Source organism: Alexandromys fortis, unplaced genomic scaffold (genome assembly GCF_014885135.2).
Source record: "Alexandromys fortis isolate MF-2015 unplaced genomic scaffold, M_Fortis_MF-2015_v1.1 scaffold_47, whole genome shotgun sequence".
Lineage (NCBI taxonomy): Eukaryota > Metazoa > Chordata > Mammalia > Rodentia > Cricetidae > Alexandromys > Alexandromys fortis.
The window spans coordinates 1,618,096-1,634,578 of record NW_026067957.1 but is presented as its reverse complement, the minus strand read 5'-3'; the positions used below and the strand labels follow the sequence as shown (position 1 = coordinate 1,634,578).

Sequence of the window (16,483 nt, the reverse complement as noted above, 5' to 3'; positions counted from 1 at the left end):
TTCCAACTATTTCATTAACATATTTGCTTTCTGTTATGCTTAATGTTTAATTTAGAGCCTTACTCCCAAATGAGCCTTTAAAATGCAAATTAAACAATTTGGTCATTTTCACACTTGCACGTCTACACATACTGCTTTTAACGCCAGGAACTGCTCTTGGGATACTGCTAATTCACAGGCTTCTCCAAGATCCTCTCAGATGACTACATGCTAGTGACAATTCCAGCATCCTTCCAATAGTGTACTGAAAGAATGAAGTAAAGTCAGATTTACAGTAAAACTATTTCTCTAGGAAGCCCAATACTTAAATACTTAAAGAGATACTAAACTCTATTCATAGCTATCAGAGTTAAAGCCAGTGACCACTGAATACTAGCTGCTATTATTACTGTAGTAGTGGTTTTAAATATGTAACAGCATTACATCACAAGTTGGGGAACCAGTTAATCCTGGTTTGTCTACTAATATGACTCAATCATGTAACATTCTTAGACACTTTCCTCACCTAAAATTAAAGGAAAATTGATTTACATTACTCCTAAACTTCTAGCCAGTAATAGAGGCTTCTATAAACCCCACACTAAAAACAACTAGTTTCTTCCTGTAGCAACAAAGTACTACTTCCTAAGGGTCCAAATTGTGTCTGGCTGATCTCCGCAAAGTGGGCTAAAAGCAGGTCAAAACAGGTACCTGCATGACAAGTAAGACATGAGTATATTATATAAGTTTCTCAGATATACTAGTCACCTGAACCTCCTGTCTTCCTCTTTTTCAAACTCAAAACCTGGTTTCATGAGTCAAAATCAAGGTGAAGGGGTTGTTGAGATGGTTGGGAGGGTTAAGGCACCTGTCACCAAATTGATAATGGGTTTGATTTCTGAGACCCACACGGTAGACAAGAAAATCAACTCCCACAAGTTATCCTCTGACTTCCACATGTACATGGTGGTTCATATCCATACATATATGTGCATGCATAATTTTTTTCTAAAAAAATTAAAATGTGAAAAGAGCAATTGATGTTTAAGAAAATGGTTTTTAAGGTTTCTAAGCCAGGTGTAGAGGCAGATGCCTTCGAGGCCAGCCTGGTCTACATAGTAAGTTCCAGGACAGCTAGAGCTACATAGTGAGATCCTGCCTCGAGGGGGAAAATGGTTCTCTGCACCACAATTTTCTAATTGAGATGAGGATGAGGATCCAACCTAGTTCTTTTTGTTTATTTTTAATTTAATTTTTTTTCATTTTACATACCAGCCCCAGTTCTCCACCCCCCATTCTCCCACTCTACCACCTCTCCCTATCCCACCTCCCATCCACTCCTCAGAGGGGGAGCCCAACCTAGTTCTTAAAGAACGTGTTCTAACACTGACTGGTCCAAAACCCCAACCTATCATACTTTAAAAAAAATATTATCTTACTACCTGTATGTGAATTATATTGTGTGAATATATGTCACATGCTTATGGCTGCTCTCCCTAACCAAAAGAAGGCTGGATCCCTTGGAACTGGAGTTACAAGAGGTTTGGAGGCACCTGAAGTGGGGTCTAGGAACAGAACTCTGCCTGACTCATTGTTCTAGCCTCCCCTCACACTTTTCTAAAGTCATGTTTCATTTTTATTACTATCAATTGGTCTACCCACTGGAATGAGAGCACATCATTCCAATGAAGCCTCTAATAAACAGAAATATTGACTACATGTAATATGCAGTTGAATATTAGGGGAATACTATTTTTCTGTTGGGGAATATTCTTTTAAGGCATGTGACTTTTGTTTATGCTGCTTTTAACTCTGTGAAGCTATGATTCTTTGCCTGTGAACAGGATAGCAAGGCAGGAGCAAGGCTAGGCGGGGCTAGCAGGCAGAGAATATAAACAGAAGGAGAATCAGGAAGAGAGGAGCAAGGAAACAAAGAGAGGACATCAGGGGTCAGCCACCTAGCTACACATACACAGCAAGCCACAGAAAAAGAAGTAAAGAAAGATATACAGAAATTGAGAAAGATAAAAACCCCGAGGAAATTTTTGGTAGATGGGTTAAGAAAAGCTGACAAGCCGGAAAAGCAAGATGTGAGGTAACAAGCCACGAGTCTCATGGTAAAATATAAACTAAAAGAAATGGGTTAATTTATAGTTAGAGCTAGCCAGCAAGAAGCCTAAGACACTGGCCAGATAATTGTAACTTAAAAAAAAAAAAAAAAAGAAAGAAAGAAAGAAAGAAAGAAAGAAAGAAAGAAAGAAAAGAAAAGAAAAGAAAAGAAAAGAAAAGAAAAGAAAAGAAAAGAAAAGAAAAGAAAAGAAGAGCTGGCAAGAAAAAGCCAAGGTAAGACCAGGCATTCCTAAGAATAAGAATTCGTGTATGATTTATCTGGGAACTGGGTGGTAGCCCCCCAAAAGCCAAAAGAGTCAAATATCACAAAACAGCTGAGTGTATGTTCAACTCCCCTACTTTCCCATATCAAGAGCCTATCAATCAAAAAATCATAACTGAGAAGGTTTCAAGTGTACTTCAGTGGTAAAGAGTGCTTGCCCAGTTAGCAAGAAATGAGAACCACTAATTCAGAACAAGAAAATAAAGAAAAAAGAAGAAAGTAGGGTGGAGGGGAAGAGACAGCAGCTGCAGAACAGTAAGTAATTCTGAGGTGTGATCCCAGACCTCCTCTATCAGCAGGTTTAGACGTGAGCCATAAGAACTGACCACATTATTCTGGGATGCTTCCCAGTGAGTAGTTCAAGTCGAAACCAATGCTTTTCAAATTGAGGATTGAAACCCATTAGTGGGCCATTAAAAAGTCAATGTTGAATTTTATATGAGAACCAGAATGAAAGGGAATGCAGCATAAGAAGCAGCTTCTGTGTTTTGTTCTATTTTCTGCCATGTTAAAAGGATTAGTTCTCTGAAGTTTACAAACGCATCTTCTGCTTAATTGTAACCACAGTAAATCATAATCTGTAGGTTATACAATATGTAATATTGTATATAATGTAGTATATGTAGCCTATAATATATTCACCCTTATAGTTGAGAAAATAGTTCATGTTCCAACTGGAAGTCTAAAACTACACTCAACTCAAATATAATACTTTTCCCTACATACATACAAACCCATGATAAAGTTTAATTTGCAAATTATATACAGTGCAAATAAAATTAGTGAAACATAACTATAAGGATCTCCTGTGATAAATCCTATGTGACTGATCTCTTTCTCAAGCACCTTACCGAATGAACTGCAGTCTTCTTGTGGGTTGGTGTGGGAAGTCCTTCTGACTATGTTTTGCTTTTATTGGTTAATGAAGAAAGCTGTTTCGGCTAGTGAAATACAGTGCCTACAGGATAAGATGGTGAAGCACATGGACACTTTGATGAACAGCTCTATGTAAGGTTAGCTGAACATAAACACTGCGGCATTGCAGCAGGGATTCTGACAACTGGGTGGACACAAAGTGATTAATGGATGAGCTGCATATGCAGAATGAATAAATTGCATAGAGGAATGACTCAACCTCGACTATGCAGCTGGCTGGGGAGATTTCATCATTCTAGTCAGAATGCACACAACTTCAAGCCCACAAATTGCTCATTCTGGAATATTTCATTTAATATTTTTCTAATAAAACTGACCAAAAGTAACTAAAACCTCAAAAAATAACAACAGGGGTTGGAGAGAAGGATTAGTAGTTAAAAGAACTTCCGCTCTTTCAGAGGACCCAGGTTCAATTAACAGCACCCACCATGGCGACTCACAATAGTCTGTAAACCCAGTTCCCAGGGATCTAATGCCCTCTTTCCTGCCTTACAGGCACCAAGCACATGGTGCAGACATACACACGTAAAATATATTTTTAATAAAGAAGACCATAGATAAGGGGAAACTAGTACACTTATTTTGAGGAACAGCGGCTTGGTCCCGAGCTGCTACCCACGCCATTTAGTTGGACTCTAGAGCAGAAGCTTAGGTAGTACAGCCTATCTGCCCTAGTGGATACTCAACTTGAACTATAGTTTTATAGACTAAACTACTTTCAGTGAAATAACCTTAGACTGCTTTTAATCTGCAGTCTTCTAAAATGAAACACCAAAGTCCCAAAGCCTGAAAGAAAAGCCAGTCACTTATGCTACACACGGTGGTACATGTCTTTAACCCACAGCACTTGGGAAATAGAGGCAGGTGGATCTGTGAGTTCAAGGCCGACCAGGGCTCCACAAGGGGGAGGGGGTATGGTGGTTACTTCCTGTGTATATTAGAAACAGTTTTACTTTTGAATGAACTCCTTCATGAAGAGACTATTTTACTAAGGACCTAACAGATAACTAAGAATTTACCATTCATTTAGTATGAAATTCAAACAAAATTGGAAAAATAAAACTGTTTTCTATTTAGCATGCTACTGCATTTTAGGCAGAGTATGTCTGTATCATTCAGCATGGTCCCATGGGAAATGCAACATTCCTAATTCTTGCCTACTAAATGTCAAAGTTGTTGGCTAGTCTTGATACACGAACAAGGTCCCATATATTCCAAAAGCTCTGCAGGAGTTGAGCTAATCAATCAAGAATCAGGACTTAGCCAGGTGGTAGTGGTCACGCCTTTAATTCCAGCACTTGCAAGGTGGAGGCTTGCGGATTTCAGTGAGTTCAAAGCCAGCCTGGTCTACAAAGCAAGTTCCAGGATAGCCAGAACTGTTACACACTTTTACACAGAAACCCTGTCTCAAAAAAAAAAAGGGGGGAGGAGGGCTAGAGAGATGGCTCAGAGGTTAAGAGCATTGCCTGCTCTTCCAAAGGTCCTGAGTTCAATTCCCAGCAACCACATGGTGGCTCACAACCATCTGTAATGAGGTCTGGTGCCCTCTTCTGGCCTGCACCACAGACAGAATAGATAGATAGATAGATAGATTAGATAGATAGATAGATAGATAGATAGATAGATAGACAGACAGACAGACAGACAGACAGACAGACAGATAAAATCATGATAGGTATAACTAAACAAATATAAAAATAATAGTCTACAACTATGCACCAAGCTTATACCATCAAGTAAAATTTTATTTATTCAACGCTTAACTTCATTTTTTAAAAAAGATTTATGTTTACAACTGTTTTGCCTGCACGCATGCATGTGTGATACCCAGAGAAGTCAGAAGACATTGGATTCCCTGGAAAATGGGGTTACGGATGGCTGTGAGCCTCGATGCGGGTACTGAGAACTGAACCCAAGTCCTCTATAAGAGCAGCAAGTTAACTGCTGAGCCATCTCTCCAATCTTTTAATTTTACTTCAACACAATTTTAACTGTATCAAGAAGTTCCAGGTTCTAATTGTCCACGGTTAAAACAATGTTACATTGTTTTGGCAATAGTAACTGTATTAGTAATGCTGAAACTAGGAATACCAAATTGTAAGTATTTCTTTTGCTTAGAAAACTGGAAGAGCCTTTCACTTTATTATTATTCGCTCCCTTTCCCACATGTAACTATTAATTCTGGTAAACCCATAATTCAGTAATTTTTTGCCTAGGCATCTAAAATTGACATGAAAAACATTAACTTCTGTTCCCAAAAAGGCTGAGGTGTAAAACTGTGTGTATGTGTTACTGAGACAGTTTAATAACTAAACTTTATTTGGTTCTATATAAGTACATATGTAGACATTATCACCTCCTTTAGAGTAAAAGAATCTGAAGAAGTTAGGCAAGTTATCCAAGATCAACAAATAATAGAAGGCAAAAATAGGATAATTAAAATCCAGAAGTCTATTTCAGTGTCTCTAATGCTGTATCCTAGGCACTTCACTTGTCTCACCCTAATTCTAGCTCTAATCCACACTTCTCATCTAACCACACTGTTACTTCATCTACTGTCTATTTCGTTTGGGAAATGAGTTCCCTAACAGCTTTTGGAAGCTCTGAAATGATTAGTTGTACACTTTATCCAGTAGCTAGATATTTTGTGGAAACAGGAGAGTGCTTTAAAATGTCTAGCCCAGCATGCTGCTGGAGAATGGGCAGTTCACAGTGGGATTCAAAGTGAACTCTAACCATCCTGTGAGGAGGGCACCTAGCTAACAGATGGTGGAAATGTGAAAGGAGGGCTTTCAGCTCAAGGCACACCTAGGTCCACATTTCTACTACCTACTAGCTAAATGCTCTTGTCAAAGGACAGAAAGTAGGTAATTACTCAATTTATACTCTAGATATTTTTAATCAGTGTATCAAGTATCTATGTACAATTAGCGAATGTTCAGGAAAGTGGTTCTCAAGTTTGGGGTGATTTTGCTACTACTTCCTTAGGGAGACTAGACATTTCTGAACATAACTACAAAGTGCTATGTAGTGAGCAGAAGGATCTGCTAACATCCTACATGAAACAACTAACCAATCATGTCAACATGCCAGAAGCACCAAATCTGAGGCCCTAGAGCCACATGGAACCTGAATTTTCAGACGCATCTCTAACTGAGGAATCTACTTTATTAGCACAGAGGCTTGCTTAGTGGCAGAGCACTAGCCCAGCATGCACAAGGTGCTTCACTTAATCTCCAGCAATGATAGGAAAAATGTATATATTTCAAGTTGTACTTACTATTTAGATATAGGCAGGTCTGACAAATTGTTTTTAATCATTTACCTTAGACTTCTGTTTGTTTTGAGACAGTCTCCCTATGTAGCCCTGACTGGGGCCTGCAATTACACAGACTAGGTTGGCCTTAAATTTGTGCAGATTCTCCCACCTTCCCCTTCTTAGTCGCTTATTATTCACTTTGAAGAGAATTTCTGTTTCTACCACCCAGTTAATTGCCAATCCACAATCCCTTAAATACAAGTTTATCGACAATATCTTATGTCTTCCCTAGTTCCCACAGTTCCCACATCTAAGTGAGCTCCTAACACTTGAGAAACCATCCCAAGAACTGAGCTGAATTTTTTTTTTTTTAAAGTCATGACATTACCTGCAGTATCCAGTTAACCTTTACATTACAGGCATCCTCACCATGTATCTCAGGTCATAATCTAATTTCCAACTGTATCTGACAGCCTTAATAACAACCTTTTGATAACCTCTCTTAAACAGTTAAAAAGGGAGAAGGGCTAGTGTTAAAGTCCATTATAAATCATAAAATATACACTGACTGTTAACCTTGTTAACGAGAAAATCTGTGTGGCTCAATGTGGTAATCACTAGCCACATGTAGTGATTTAAATTTAAGTAAAATTAATAAAAATGTATTTCTCAGTTGCTCTAATCACATTCCAAATGCCTTACAGTCCCATGTGGCTAATGACTACCGCGTAGCAGATGACATACAGACACAGAGCATTTCTTCCCAGCACTGTAGACAGCTGTCCCCTGGACAGGACTAGCGTCCAACTGCGAAAACTAGGACACATTCTGAAAATTCTAACGAGGTCCTCAAGAAATTTAGTACAGAGAATTAAGTTCATTCTGGTCTAACAGCTTTAACTCTTATTATAACCCAAGATATAAGAGTATGCCCCACTTAGCAATAAAAATAGCGTTCTTAAGATTCAGGAGCCACAGCTACTATTAACCAGTTCACTAAATATTTAACTGAATGCCAGCCACACATGGCAGGTACTCTGGTAGAAACTGAAGATCAAAAATTGAGTCTCTTTTAAATGTAAGAAGCATGCAAATGCAGAGACTTGATTTTTCTGAGACAACTCAGTTTCTCTGAATAGAATGTCTTATAGTTATGGGGACCAGTCAGAAGACTGAAGTGTCAAGACTGTAAACTTACAAAACGAGCAATTAATAAAGATCCAGAATTGACCTCTACTGTAAATCAATTAAAGTCTTTAAAGCTCATTTCCACACCTACAGAAATTATGTCTTTTACACAAAGTCTGTATAAAGTTACAGAGTGTAAGAACAACATCTGAAGACAGCAAAGCACTTAGTCCAGTAAACTACGGACCATGCTAAACTTCTGCATTTACTCTCCATGTAACTTAGGTGCTTTACGCTGTTCCAACTCCTGTTTCAGAGGAGGTTCTCTAACACTAGCATCCTTAAGCATCAATCAATACATTTCCATTTCTCTCCCACTTGATATTACTCACCTCACTAAAACTTATATTTGTTCCTTTCTCACATCGACAAATTCTTACTGAATATTCTAAAAGTTAACAAATTAAGACATATTTCATCTCCACAATAAAACTCAGATTTACTTTACTTTAAATGAGTGCTAAATTCTAGCTTCCACAGCTGAATGGAAAAGACCACAGCTAATGTCCCTAGACGTTTATTAGCTGTGATAATTTCAACACACCTCTAAAGGAACTGCTTCCAATTTCTAAATCAATAGTTCTAATATCTTGTGATCTCAAGTTCCTTATCTCTTTATTATATTGTGTATGGATGATGGGGGTGCATATACCATGCATGGCACATGGAGACAACTTTATGCAATCAGTTTCTGCTTCACTTATCTCTTTTCAAAATTACTGAGAACTTCAAAAAAAATTTTAGGTCTATGTTTATATAAACGACAGCAATTTTTCCAGAATTAACAACAACAACAACAACAGCAACAACAAAAAGTAGTAGAAAGGACTTAAAAGAAGCTAGATGCCCCATCTGCCTCTGTATTCTGCTCTTGTTTTGGTTCAAGAATAGAAAGAAAATTTTCTCTTACAGTTACACAGTTGAGAAACCAAAAGGTATTTTAAAATATTTCTTAATAGTTCAGCAATATCTCAACCTATAACAATGAATTTTTCAGAGTAAAATCTATTAATATATATTGTATTTTAAATGGATCTTCCAACATGCATTGAAAATAAATTATGCTTATCTTTCCAAAGTTAACACATTTCCCTAAACAACAGTGAGTATAAAATAGTCATCAACACAATAAATACACCTAAAGCAAGCCTGCGGCTCTCAAGGAAAGGGACAGTAAGTACTGTGTACACAAGGGTGAGCTGAGCTGCCAGCTTCTCACTGGACAACTTGTGTAGGTATGCATGTGGAGCCTACAGAAGGATCTTAAGTTTTCCTCTATGACTTTCCACCTTTGCCTGCAGACAGGTCTCTCATTAAAACCTGGAGCTCCAAGCTTCAGTGAGCTCCTGGGATCCGGATGTCTCCATCCCCCAAACACTGGGGTGACAGGCATGTGGTGATGAAGATCTGAATTCAGGTTCTCTTAATTTTAGAGTAAGCACTCTTAATGTGTCTTTTCCCCAAACACACTAGATATAACTTCAAAATTAAAGAATGATAAACTATGAAATTTTCAAACTTGGGTACTTAGTCCAACCAGTATAAAAATACTCCACAGATCTATGTAAACAAAAATACTATCTCTTTAAAATTTATTTTTATTACGTATATATGTTTCTTGCCTGCATGAATGTCTGTGCAGCATTTGTGTGCTGATGCCTGTGAATGCAGAAGTGAGCATCTCCTGGGACTGTAGTTACAAACTATTGTGAGTCACCATGTGGGTACTGAGAGTTGAACCCAGTTCCTCTGGGAAGAGCAGTCAGAGCTCTTAATCACTGGGCCATCTCTCCAGTTCCCACAAAATGTCATTTTAAAAAATCTAAGTATATTTGCATAAGTTCAAGAGAAAAACTAGCTCTCAATGTTTAATATATAATAACTGGAACATTGAGCACACATAAAGGAGTTAACTCTAGTGCCTAAATTCTTTTATCATAGCAAGGATTTGTTCAATCCCTGTAGCAAACAACTTTTAGAACAGAAATACAGTAAGACTACAAAAACATTAAAGCTGTTACTGAGACGTCAAGTAATTGAACCACAAAACACTACATGTGAAGAAGAAAAGCTATTTGGGGGTATTCTGGTAGGTATCCCTACATTTACTGCATTTAATCCTGAGAACAACCAGCTATTAAGTCTGTGCTACCAATTCCTGTCTTGGAGGGAAAGAAGCTGAAATGCAAGTCCTCTGCCCACAGTCCGAGGGAGATGAGATGGTACAACTGGGGTTTAAAACGAAGCCCTTCACTAGACTAAGGCATCTATCTCTTCGTCTCTCCTTAACGTCAAACATCCAGACTACGGAAAAGCTACCTCTTGGTGACAAAGGAAATGGGCTTTTCTTGAGGGTGATATTATTTAAAAAGAGCCAAACTCACGGTTTTTAGTTCCATCAGGACTTGTTCATCCACTCCATCATCCAGAAAGATGTCTCGTACATCATTAATAACATCTTCAATCACAGATCTATATAATTTAGGCTTTAAAGGAAAAATAAGATTCAATAAAAGACTGATTTCAAAAGTTTAACAGCCTTTAAGAAATTCTTAAATACAAGCCATTTGGCCAACTGTCTAAAATTTACTTTAAATTGTGCCTTTAAAGATATGGCAATCCTAAACTAGGCTTATCACTCAGGAGGCAGACAGGAGGATTTCAGATTTCCAACCTAGTCGACAGAGACCCTGTCTCAAAAACAAGCAAACAAAAAACATATTTTGGCCTCATTAAACTGGATTTAATAATTACCTATTTTATAGAGGCATAAGGCTGTGCAATGTAGTTCAGAAACCGAAGTTCTTTATGCACACGCAACCCATACAAATTCCTGTTACAATTTCCTTGTTTGTGAGCAAAATAACAAACACCATGATTAATAGTTTATGATGTCTGGGTCCTACTATCCACGCTTGGTTTAGCCCCCGTCCCATCTCATAACCTTTCCAATTATTGAATTTTGGGGACCTTTCAGTTCACTAGCCATCTCCTGGTCATAACCAGCAATCTAATCAGAATTTGATCATATAAATGCCTTTGTCCCCCTGCCCTAGTTTGTCCTTCAAGCCACCCCACTGAGCTGTACATTGGCCGTGTAATTTTAAATTGGTAGGACAAATTTCCAGGAGACCAGATGCTTTAAGGTTTCAAGAAATCAGTTACCCCCAAATCTTCTGAGATTCAGGCACTTGGGTACAAATCTGGTTTCACTATGGCTGAAGGGAAAAGGGAAATGCTTAAATTCTAACCTCTTGGGCCAGGGTTTGTCTCTACTGCATACAAAGTCATTTAGATCTGTCCTTTCAAAAGGCAATATTCCAAACTTTGAAAGCCATAAATTAGAGGCCTCCTGTGGCATCATCAAGTGATTCACTGGAAGGTTCTTTTCAAAAAGTACTAATTTTCTAGCACAATATTAAGTAAATTGGGTGGGTTGTTATACTGGACCCCATGTTAGCCAATGATACAATTAAAACCACCACCTAACCTTTAATGCTTAAAATCCAGTTTAGTACCCCATATATCAATGTATTGTAGGCAGAAAGATCTCTCGAGTGACTAAGCTTCTGTCACTTCGTGCTTTGTGTGTATTAAGAAAACACGATGAAACGTTAGGCGCTGTGTTTCTAACATTTCCTGAATACCTGGTGAACACTACCAAGTCCTCTGTGGGAGAAACATTTAATGTACAATATTCTTTAAGCCGAGAATGTTTAAAAAAAAAAGTTCAAGGGAACAAAAAAATCATGTGGTCTAAAATGGTTTAAAATTTAAATTCTATAAATAAAGAGCAAAAATAAAACGATGCTGTAATTCTGGCCTACTTCCCACTACAAACAAAGGCAGCATACCCTAGCTTTTACAGGAAAACACACTCGGATCTGTGAAAGCAGCCTCCCAGCTCGGAAGCGAAATTTCGGCGTGAAAGGAACCTAGAAATAAATTGAGCTCCGCACGCGGGCGCCTCTCGCCTCGGGAGCACGCACCTCCCAGCCCCGCGCTCAGCAGCTCTCACTATTTAAAGCCGGATCTGGTGTTTAAATGGAGAGGCGGTGACGTAGGCCTGAAAAGCACCTTCCCATCCTGGCAGAGTCTATATTAGAGAGCGGCAATGGCTCTATATAAACAGGGCAGCCAAAGGGAGGAGGACCACAAGGCGCAGGCACTGAAAAGCAGGGTAAGCGGCCGCAGCCATGATGGATCGACCCGAGTCGCCAACGGTACGGTGTCGGGCGGCAGCGGGCTGCTCTGCGGCGTTTGGGGCCGGGCAAAAAAAAAAAAAAAAAAAAAATTAAGAAAAAAAGAAAACAAAATGAAACCAAAAAAGAAAAAAAAAACAAGTTTTATTATAATTAAAAATTAAAGAGTTGGGGTGGCCTAGTGATCACACTGCATTGGTGACTACGGATTTTTATGTGACTGCTTTTTGCAAACCTACGTGATCGCAAGGAACCAAAAACATGGAGCAGCGGGAAGAAGTAGGCAAATTTCAAGGCGAATGCGGGGACATTTGGGCCACTCACTGTAAGGCTTTGTTTGTCCTGGTGCTTTTGCTAGTCGAAGTTACCACGGGGGTTTTGCTTCCCCTTCGCCATTTTACCCACTGGGGAGGAACCGAGATAAGTGCTTTCCAACCTTCATTTTTCTTGTCTTTTTTTCTTTTTTCTTTCTTTCTTTCTTTTTTTTTTTTTTTTTTTTTGGAAGATTAGCAAAATCGGCCCCAGTGTAGGCTTTCCAAAGCACCACCTCCAGAGAGCCCCCGAAGGCACGCCGGACCTTGGCAGCGTCCGAGCGGGCATCCCAGGCGCGGGGCTCGACCCGCGGCCGCTCGGGGGCTGGCCGGGTTCGGCCCCCGCGTGGGGTCGCCGCCCGCCTGTCCTCGCCCCGGGGTCGGCAGCCAGGGCCCAACGGCCTGCGTGGCCCGCCCCGCGGCACTCCCGGCCCCGCCGCCCTCCGCCCGCCAGCCCTCGGCGCCCCCCCGCCCGGCCAGGCCCGCGGCGGGCAGCGGCGGTGGAGGGCGAAGGGGGGGACCGGGTCGGTAGCGCCGCCTCGCCCGGGCCCGCCTCCGCCCGCCCCGGCCGTTGCCTGCCGCCGCCGGAACCTTCGCTGCCCCCGCCGGCCACCGCACCACGTCCTTACCACGGTGTTTGTGTTTGCCGAGTTCGCCATTTCCACACACAACACAAACAAGAGGGAACGAGATTTAAAAAAAAAAAAAAAGAAAGAAAAAGAAAAGAAAAAAAAAAGAACCCTCAGACCCGGAGGGTGACCCAAGTCACCCGCAAGAGTGGGGCAAAATTTGCTCAACAAAACCGATCCCGAAGGAGTGAGAGGCGGGAGACCAGGAGGAGGGGGGCACTCCTCCCGCGGCTCGGCACCTCGAGAATCGCCTTAAAGAAAAAAAAAATTGGAAAAAAAATACAAGCCACAACCCCTCGAGGGGTTAGGGGGCGTCGCCCGCTCCCCACACGGCGCCGCGGAGGGAAACCAACACCGGTCACCGCTCCCAGCGCCACCGCTGCCGCCACCGGCTGCAGCTCCAGCCGTCCGGTCCGCCTGCTTCTCCCCTTTATATAGCGAGCCAACAAGCTGCGCGAGCTGCCGCCGCCGCCGCCGCCGAGAGACAGGGCGGAGGGAGGGAGGGGCGGAAAGGGCGGGGGCAGCGGGGGGCGGGGCCGAGCGCGAGACACCGCGAGAGCCGCGTGCGCACGCGCGCCGGTGCCGAGCGCGCCCTGGCTGGGGCCGGGTGGGCGGGGCCGGGGGGGGGGACCAGAGTACATACGGCGCCGCCGCCTACACCCCCCTCCACACACACCCCAAGTCTCGCGTGATCACGTGCTGGGCAGACTGGCGGAAGCGAGCCGGGCTGGTGTGGCGGGGGGAGTCGGCCGGGCGATGGAACTGGAGGAGGCTGCTCGTTGTGCCACCCCGTTCACCTCCGCAGAGTTCAAGGGTACCTCGCACGGCTTCGCGTGGGCGCCCGGCCTCTCTGGAGGAACGGAGAGTGTTTGAGGGGCTCCCCGCTGTCTTGAGGATGGCGGGCACGTCACGTGATTCGGCTGCCGGCCCCCGCGCGCTGGGGCTTGGGAGAGTTTTTAAATGCGGAGTCATCTTTTGATTCGTGAGCTTAGGTCAAGCGGAAGGGAAAGTTCGCGCCTCTTGCCAAGGATAGACCTCGCGAAATCGTGTAGAAGTCTAAAGGAGACGAACGCTTTTGCGCTCACTCTGTCTTCAGTCCAGAATTGAGAACTCCTGAAGGCGTTTGGAGCTTTGTCTCTACAGATTCAGGCTGTAAAGTGGTTTGGCTGCAGTAGCCCCTAAGATTCCGCTCTACCATCTCAGGTACTGCTTCGGATGGTTGAGATGACGGAAGAAGAAGGCCACCTCATCCACTAGAATGTGGACTACCCGACAATTTTATTGCTTTCGTTTTGTAGTGTTATCAAAGTACTGTGATTTGCACATTGGCCAGCGCATAGTGACTAACACATCTGAAACCCATGCCCCTGACTCACCAATTTGTCTGACCCGTCACAAGAGGTCAGGCAGAGTATCCGTATCTTGGAGTGTAATTTATTAGCAGTTTGACCTGTGACATCCAAGCAAACCCTGCCTTGGCATCAGTATTTCATCAGTAATAGACTTGTGTTCCGTAGGCAGAATTTACCGTGCCACTTTTCCTGGTCCTAGGGGATTTGGGAAAAAAATAAAAGGTAATGTGGAAGTATGAAGTTTATATTCAAAAAGCAAATCAAGCAAACGACGTCATTCTATGCCGGTGAAGCTAGATACATGGAATATGGACTAGCAGAGCAAAGAAAGGATACAGCCTGTCTCCTGGGACCTCGGGGAAGGCATTAGAAAGAACTGAGAAACTGGACATAATAGGGTCGAGAGAGAGAGAGAGAGAGAGAGAGAGAGAGAGAGAGAGAGAGAGAGATTTCTTTTTGTTTGTTTGTTTTCAAGACAGGATTTCTCTGTGGCTTTGGAGCCTGCCCTGGAACTAGCTCTTGTAGACCAGGCTGGTCTCGAACTCACCGAAATCCGAAATCCGCCTGCCTCTGCCCCCGAGTGCTGGGATTAAAGGCGTGCGGCATCACCTCCCGGCTCTTGAGAGATTTCTATGGGATTTGTTTGTTGTTGGTTTGGGGTTTTTGTTTTGTTTTTTGAGACAAGGTTTTTCAAGGCTGTTCTGAACTAACTTTGTAGCCCAGGCTCAGAGGTTTGTCTGCCTCTCCTGGAATTAAAGGCCTGTGCCACCCCACCCGACTCTGGGATTTCTTCAACACCAGTTCTATCCTCTGCTTTAATTTTTTTGAGTCAGGGTCTATGTTTCGGGACAGCCAGGATTGCTTTAGAGAGCTTGTAGACCTTGAGCCCACAGAGATCCTCCTTGGGCTGCCTCCTTAGTGCCGGGATGAAAGGCACACGCCGCTCACTCATCCATCCACTAAACACTTAGTGGCTCAGCAGTTTCCTGCACAGGCACTTTAAAATAATTAACAGGACATAAGTGTTCTCAGTATATGAAGCTGCGATCCAGTCAACATTCTGAGCATGTTTAACATTTCGGTAACACCTGGGAAACCGAGGAGGCCCATTCCTGATGAGTCTCCATGTTATGATGCATACATACTAGTAACTTTTTTCACCTAGTTTTTTCCCCTCAACGTGGTATTCATAACTACATAATCAAGTGTTTTCCCATCAGTTAAAACTGCTGAAGACAGGGCTGGAGAGATGGCTCAGTGGTTAAGAGCATTGCCTGCTCTTCCAAAGGTCCTGAGTTCAATTCCCAGCAACCACATGGTGGCTCACAACCATCTGTAATGAGGTCTGGCGCCCTCTTCTGGCCAGCAGGCATACAGACAGAACATTGTATACATAATAAATAAATATTAAAAAAAAAACAACAACTGCTGAAGACAGAATATAGAAGAGAGTCTATAAATGTCCTACTCTACAGAGTTAACCTTCATAAAGAATTGATGAGATCTGTGTCATTGGTCTGCTCTGTGAAATCAGTACAATTGGATTTTTTTTTTAAGGATTCCTTTAAGGTCTTGAGAGATGGCCCAGCAGTTAAGAGTACTTGCTGCTCTTCCAGAGAACTGAGTTTGTTTTGCAGCACCCGTATCAGGAGACGCACAAGCACCACTGCTCACGCTCATTTAGTGCCTGCACACAAGGGGCACACACATGTATATCCATAAATAAAAACAGTCTTGTAGAAAAAGACCGTACCATCAGACTACAGGAGGCTCTACGTTTCCCTAACTGTACTGTCTCGATTGCAGTATGCCTGGCACTTGATTAATGTTTTCCTAACACTTGTTCCCTCTCCAATACCCATGTATCTGACTTCTAAACAGTCACCATGGATTCCATTACAACGTCGTTCCTAATTCTTTGTTTAGCTATAATACCCCTTCAGTCACAATGATTGTGTGTCAACAAGTTTCAGTTATTTTCTGATCTTATATCACAATTCTGGAACTTGGGTTAGGCAGTGATGGCCCACACACACACACACACACACTCAGGAGGCTGGGCGGTGGTGGCACTCCCCATTAATCCCAGGACTCAAAGGCAGGCGGATCTTTGTGAGTTCAAGGTCAGTCTGATCTACACGTGCAGGCAAAACATCCATACACCTAGGGCTGAAGTCACAAATAAACAGTATAAGAAAAAGAGAGAGAGAGAGAGAGAGAGAGAGAGAGAGAGAG

General features: G+C 42.2%; 1 protein-coding gene across 2 annotated transcripts in view; it reads right to left on the bottom strand.

Moving 5' to 3' along the window:
• Gtf2a1 (general transcription factor IIA subunit 1) overlaps positions 1–13,322 on the bottom strand; it is a 33,409-nt gene extending 20,087 nt beyond the window's left edge. The window contains exons 1-2 of one of the 2 annotated variants that reach the window (XM_050152392.1): positions 12,897–13,322; positions 10,139–10,240 (exon numbers count right to left, since the gene is read on the bottom strand). In XM_050152392.1, coding sequence (XP_050008349.1) covers positions 10,139–10,240; positions 12,897–12,926 — 132 coding nt within the window. In that variant the 5' untranslated portion in view covers positions 12,927–13,322. Of the gene's footprint in view, positions 1–10,138; positions 10,241–11,608; positions 11,628–12,896 lie in introns of those variants that run through there. The other variant, XM_050152393.1, reaches the window with a different exon arrangement.
• Positions 13,323–16,483: the final 3,161 nt, after the last annotated feature.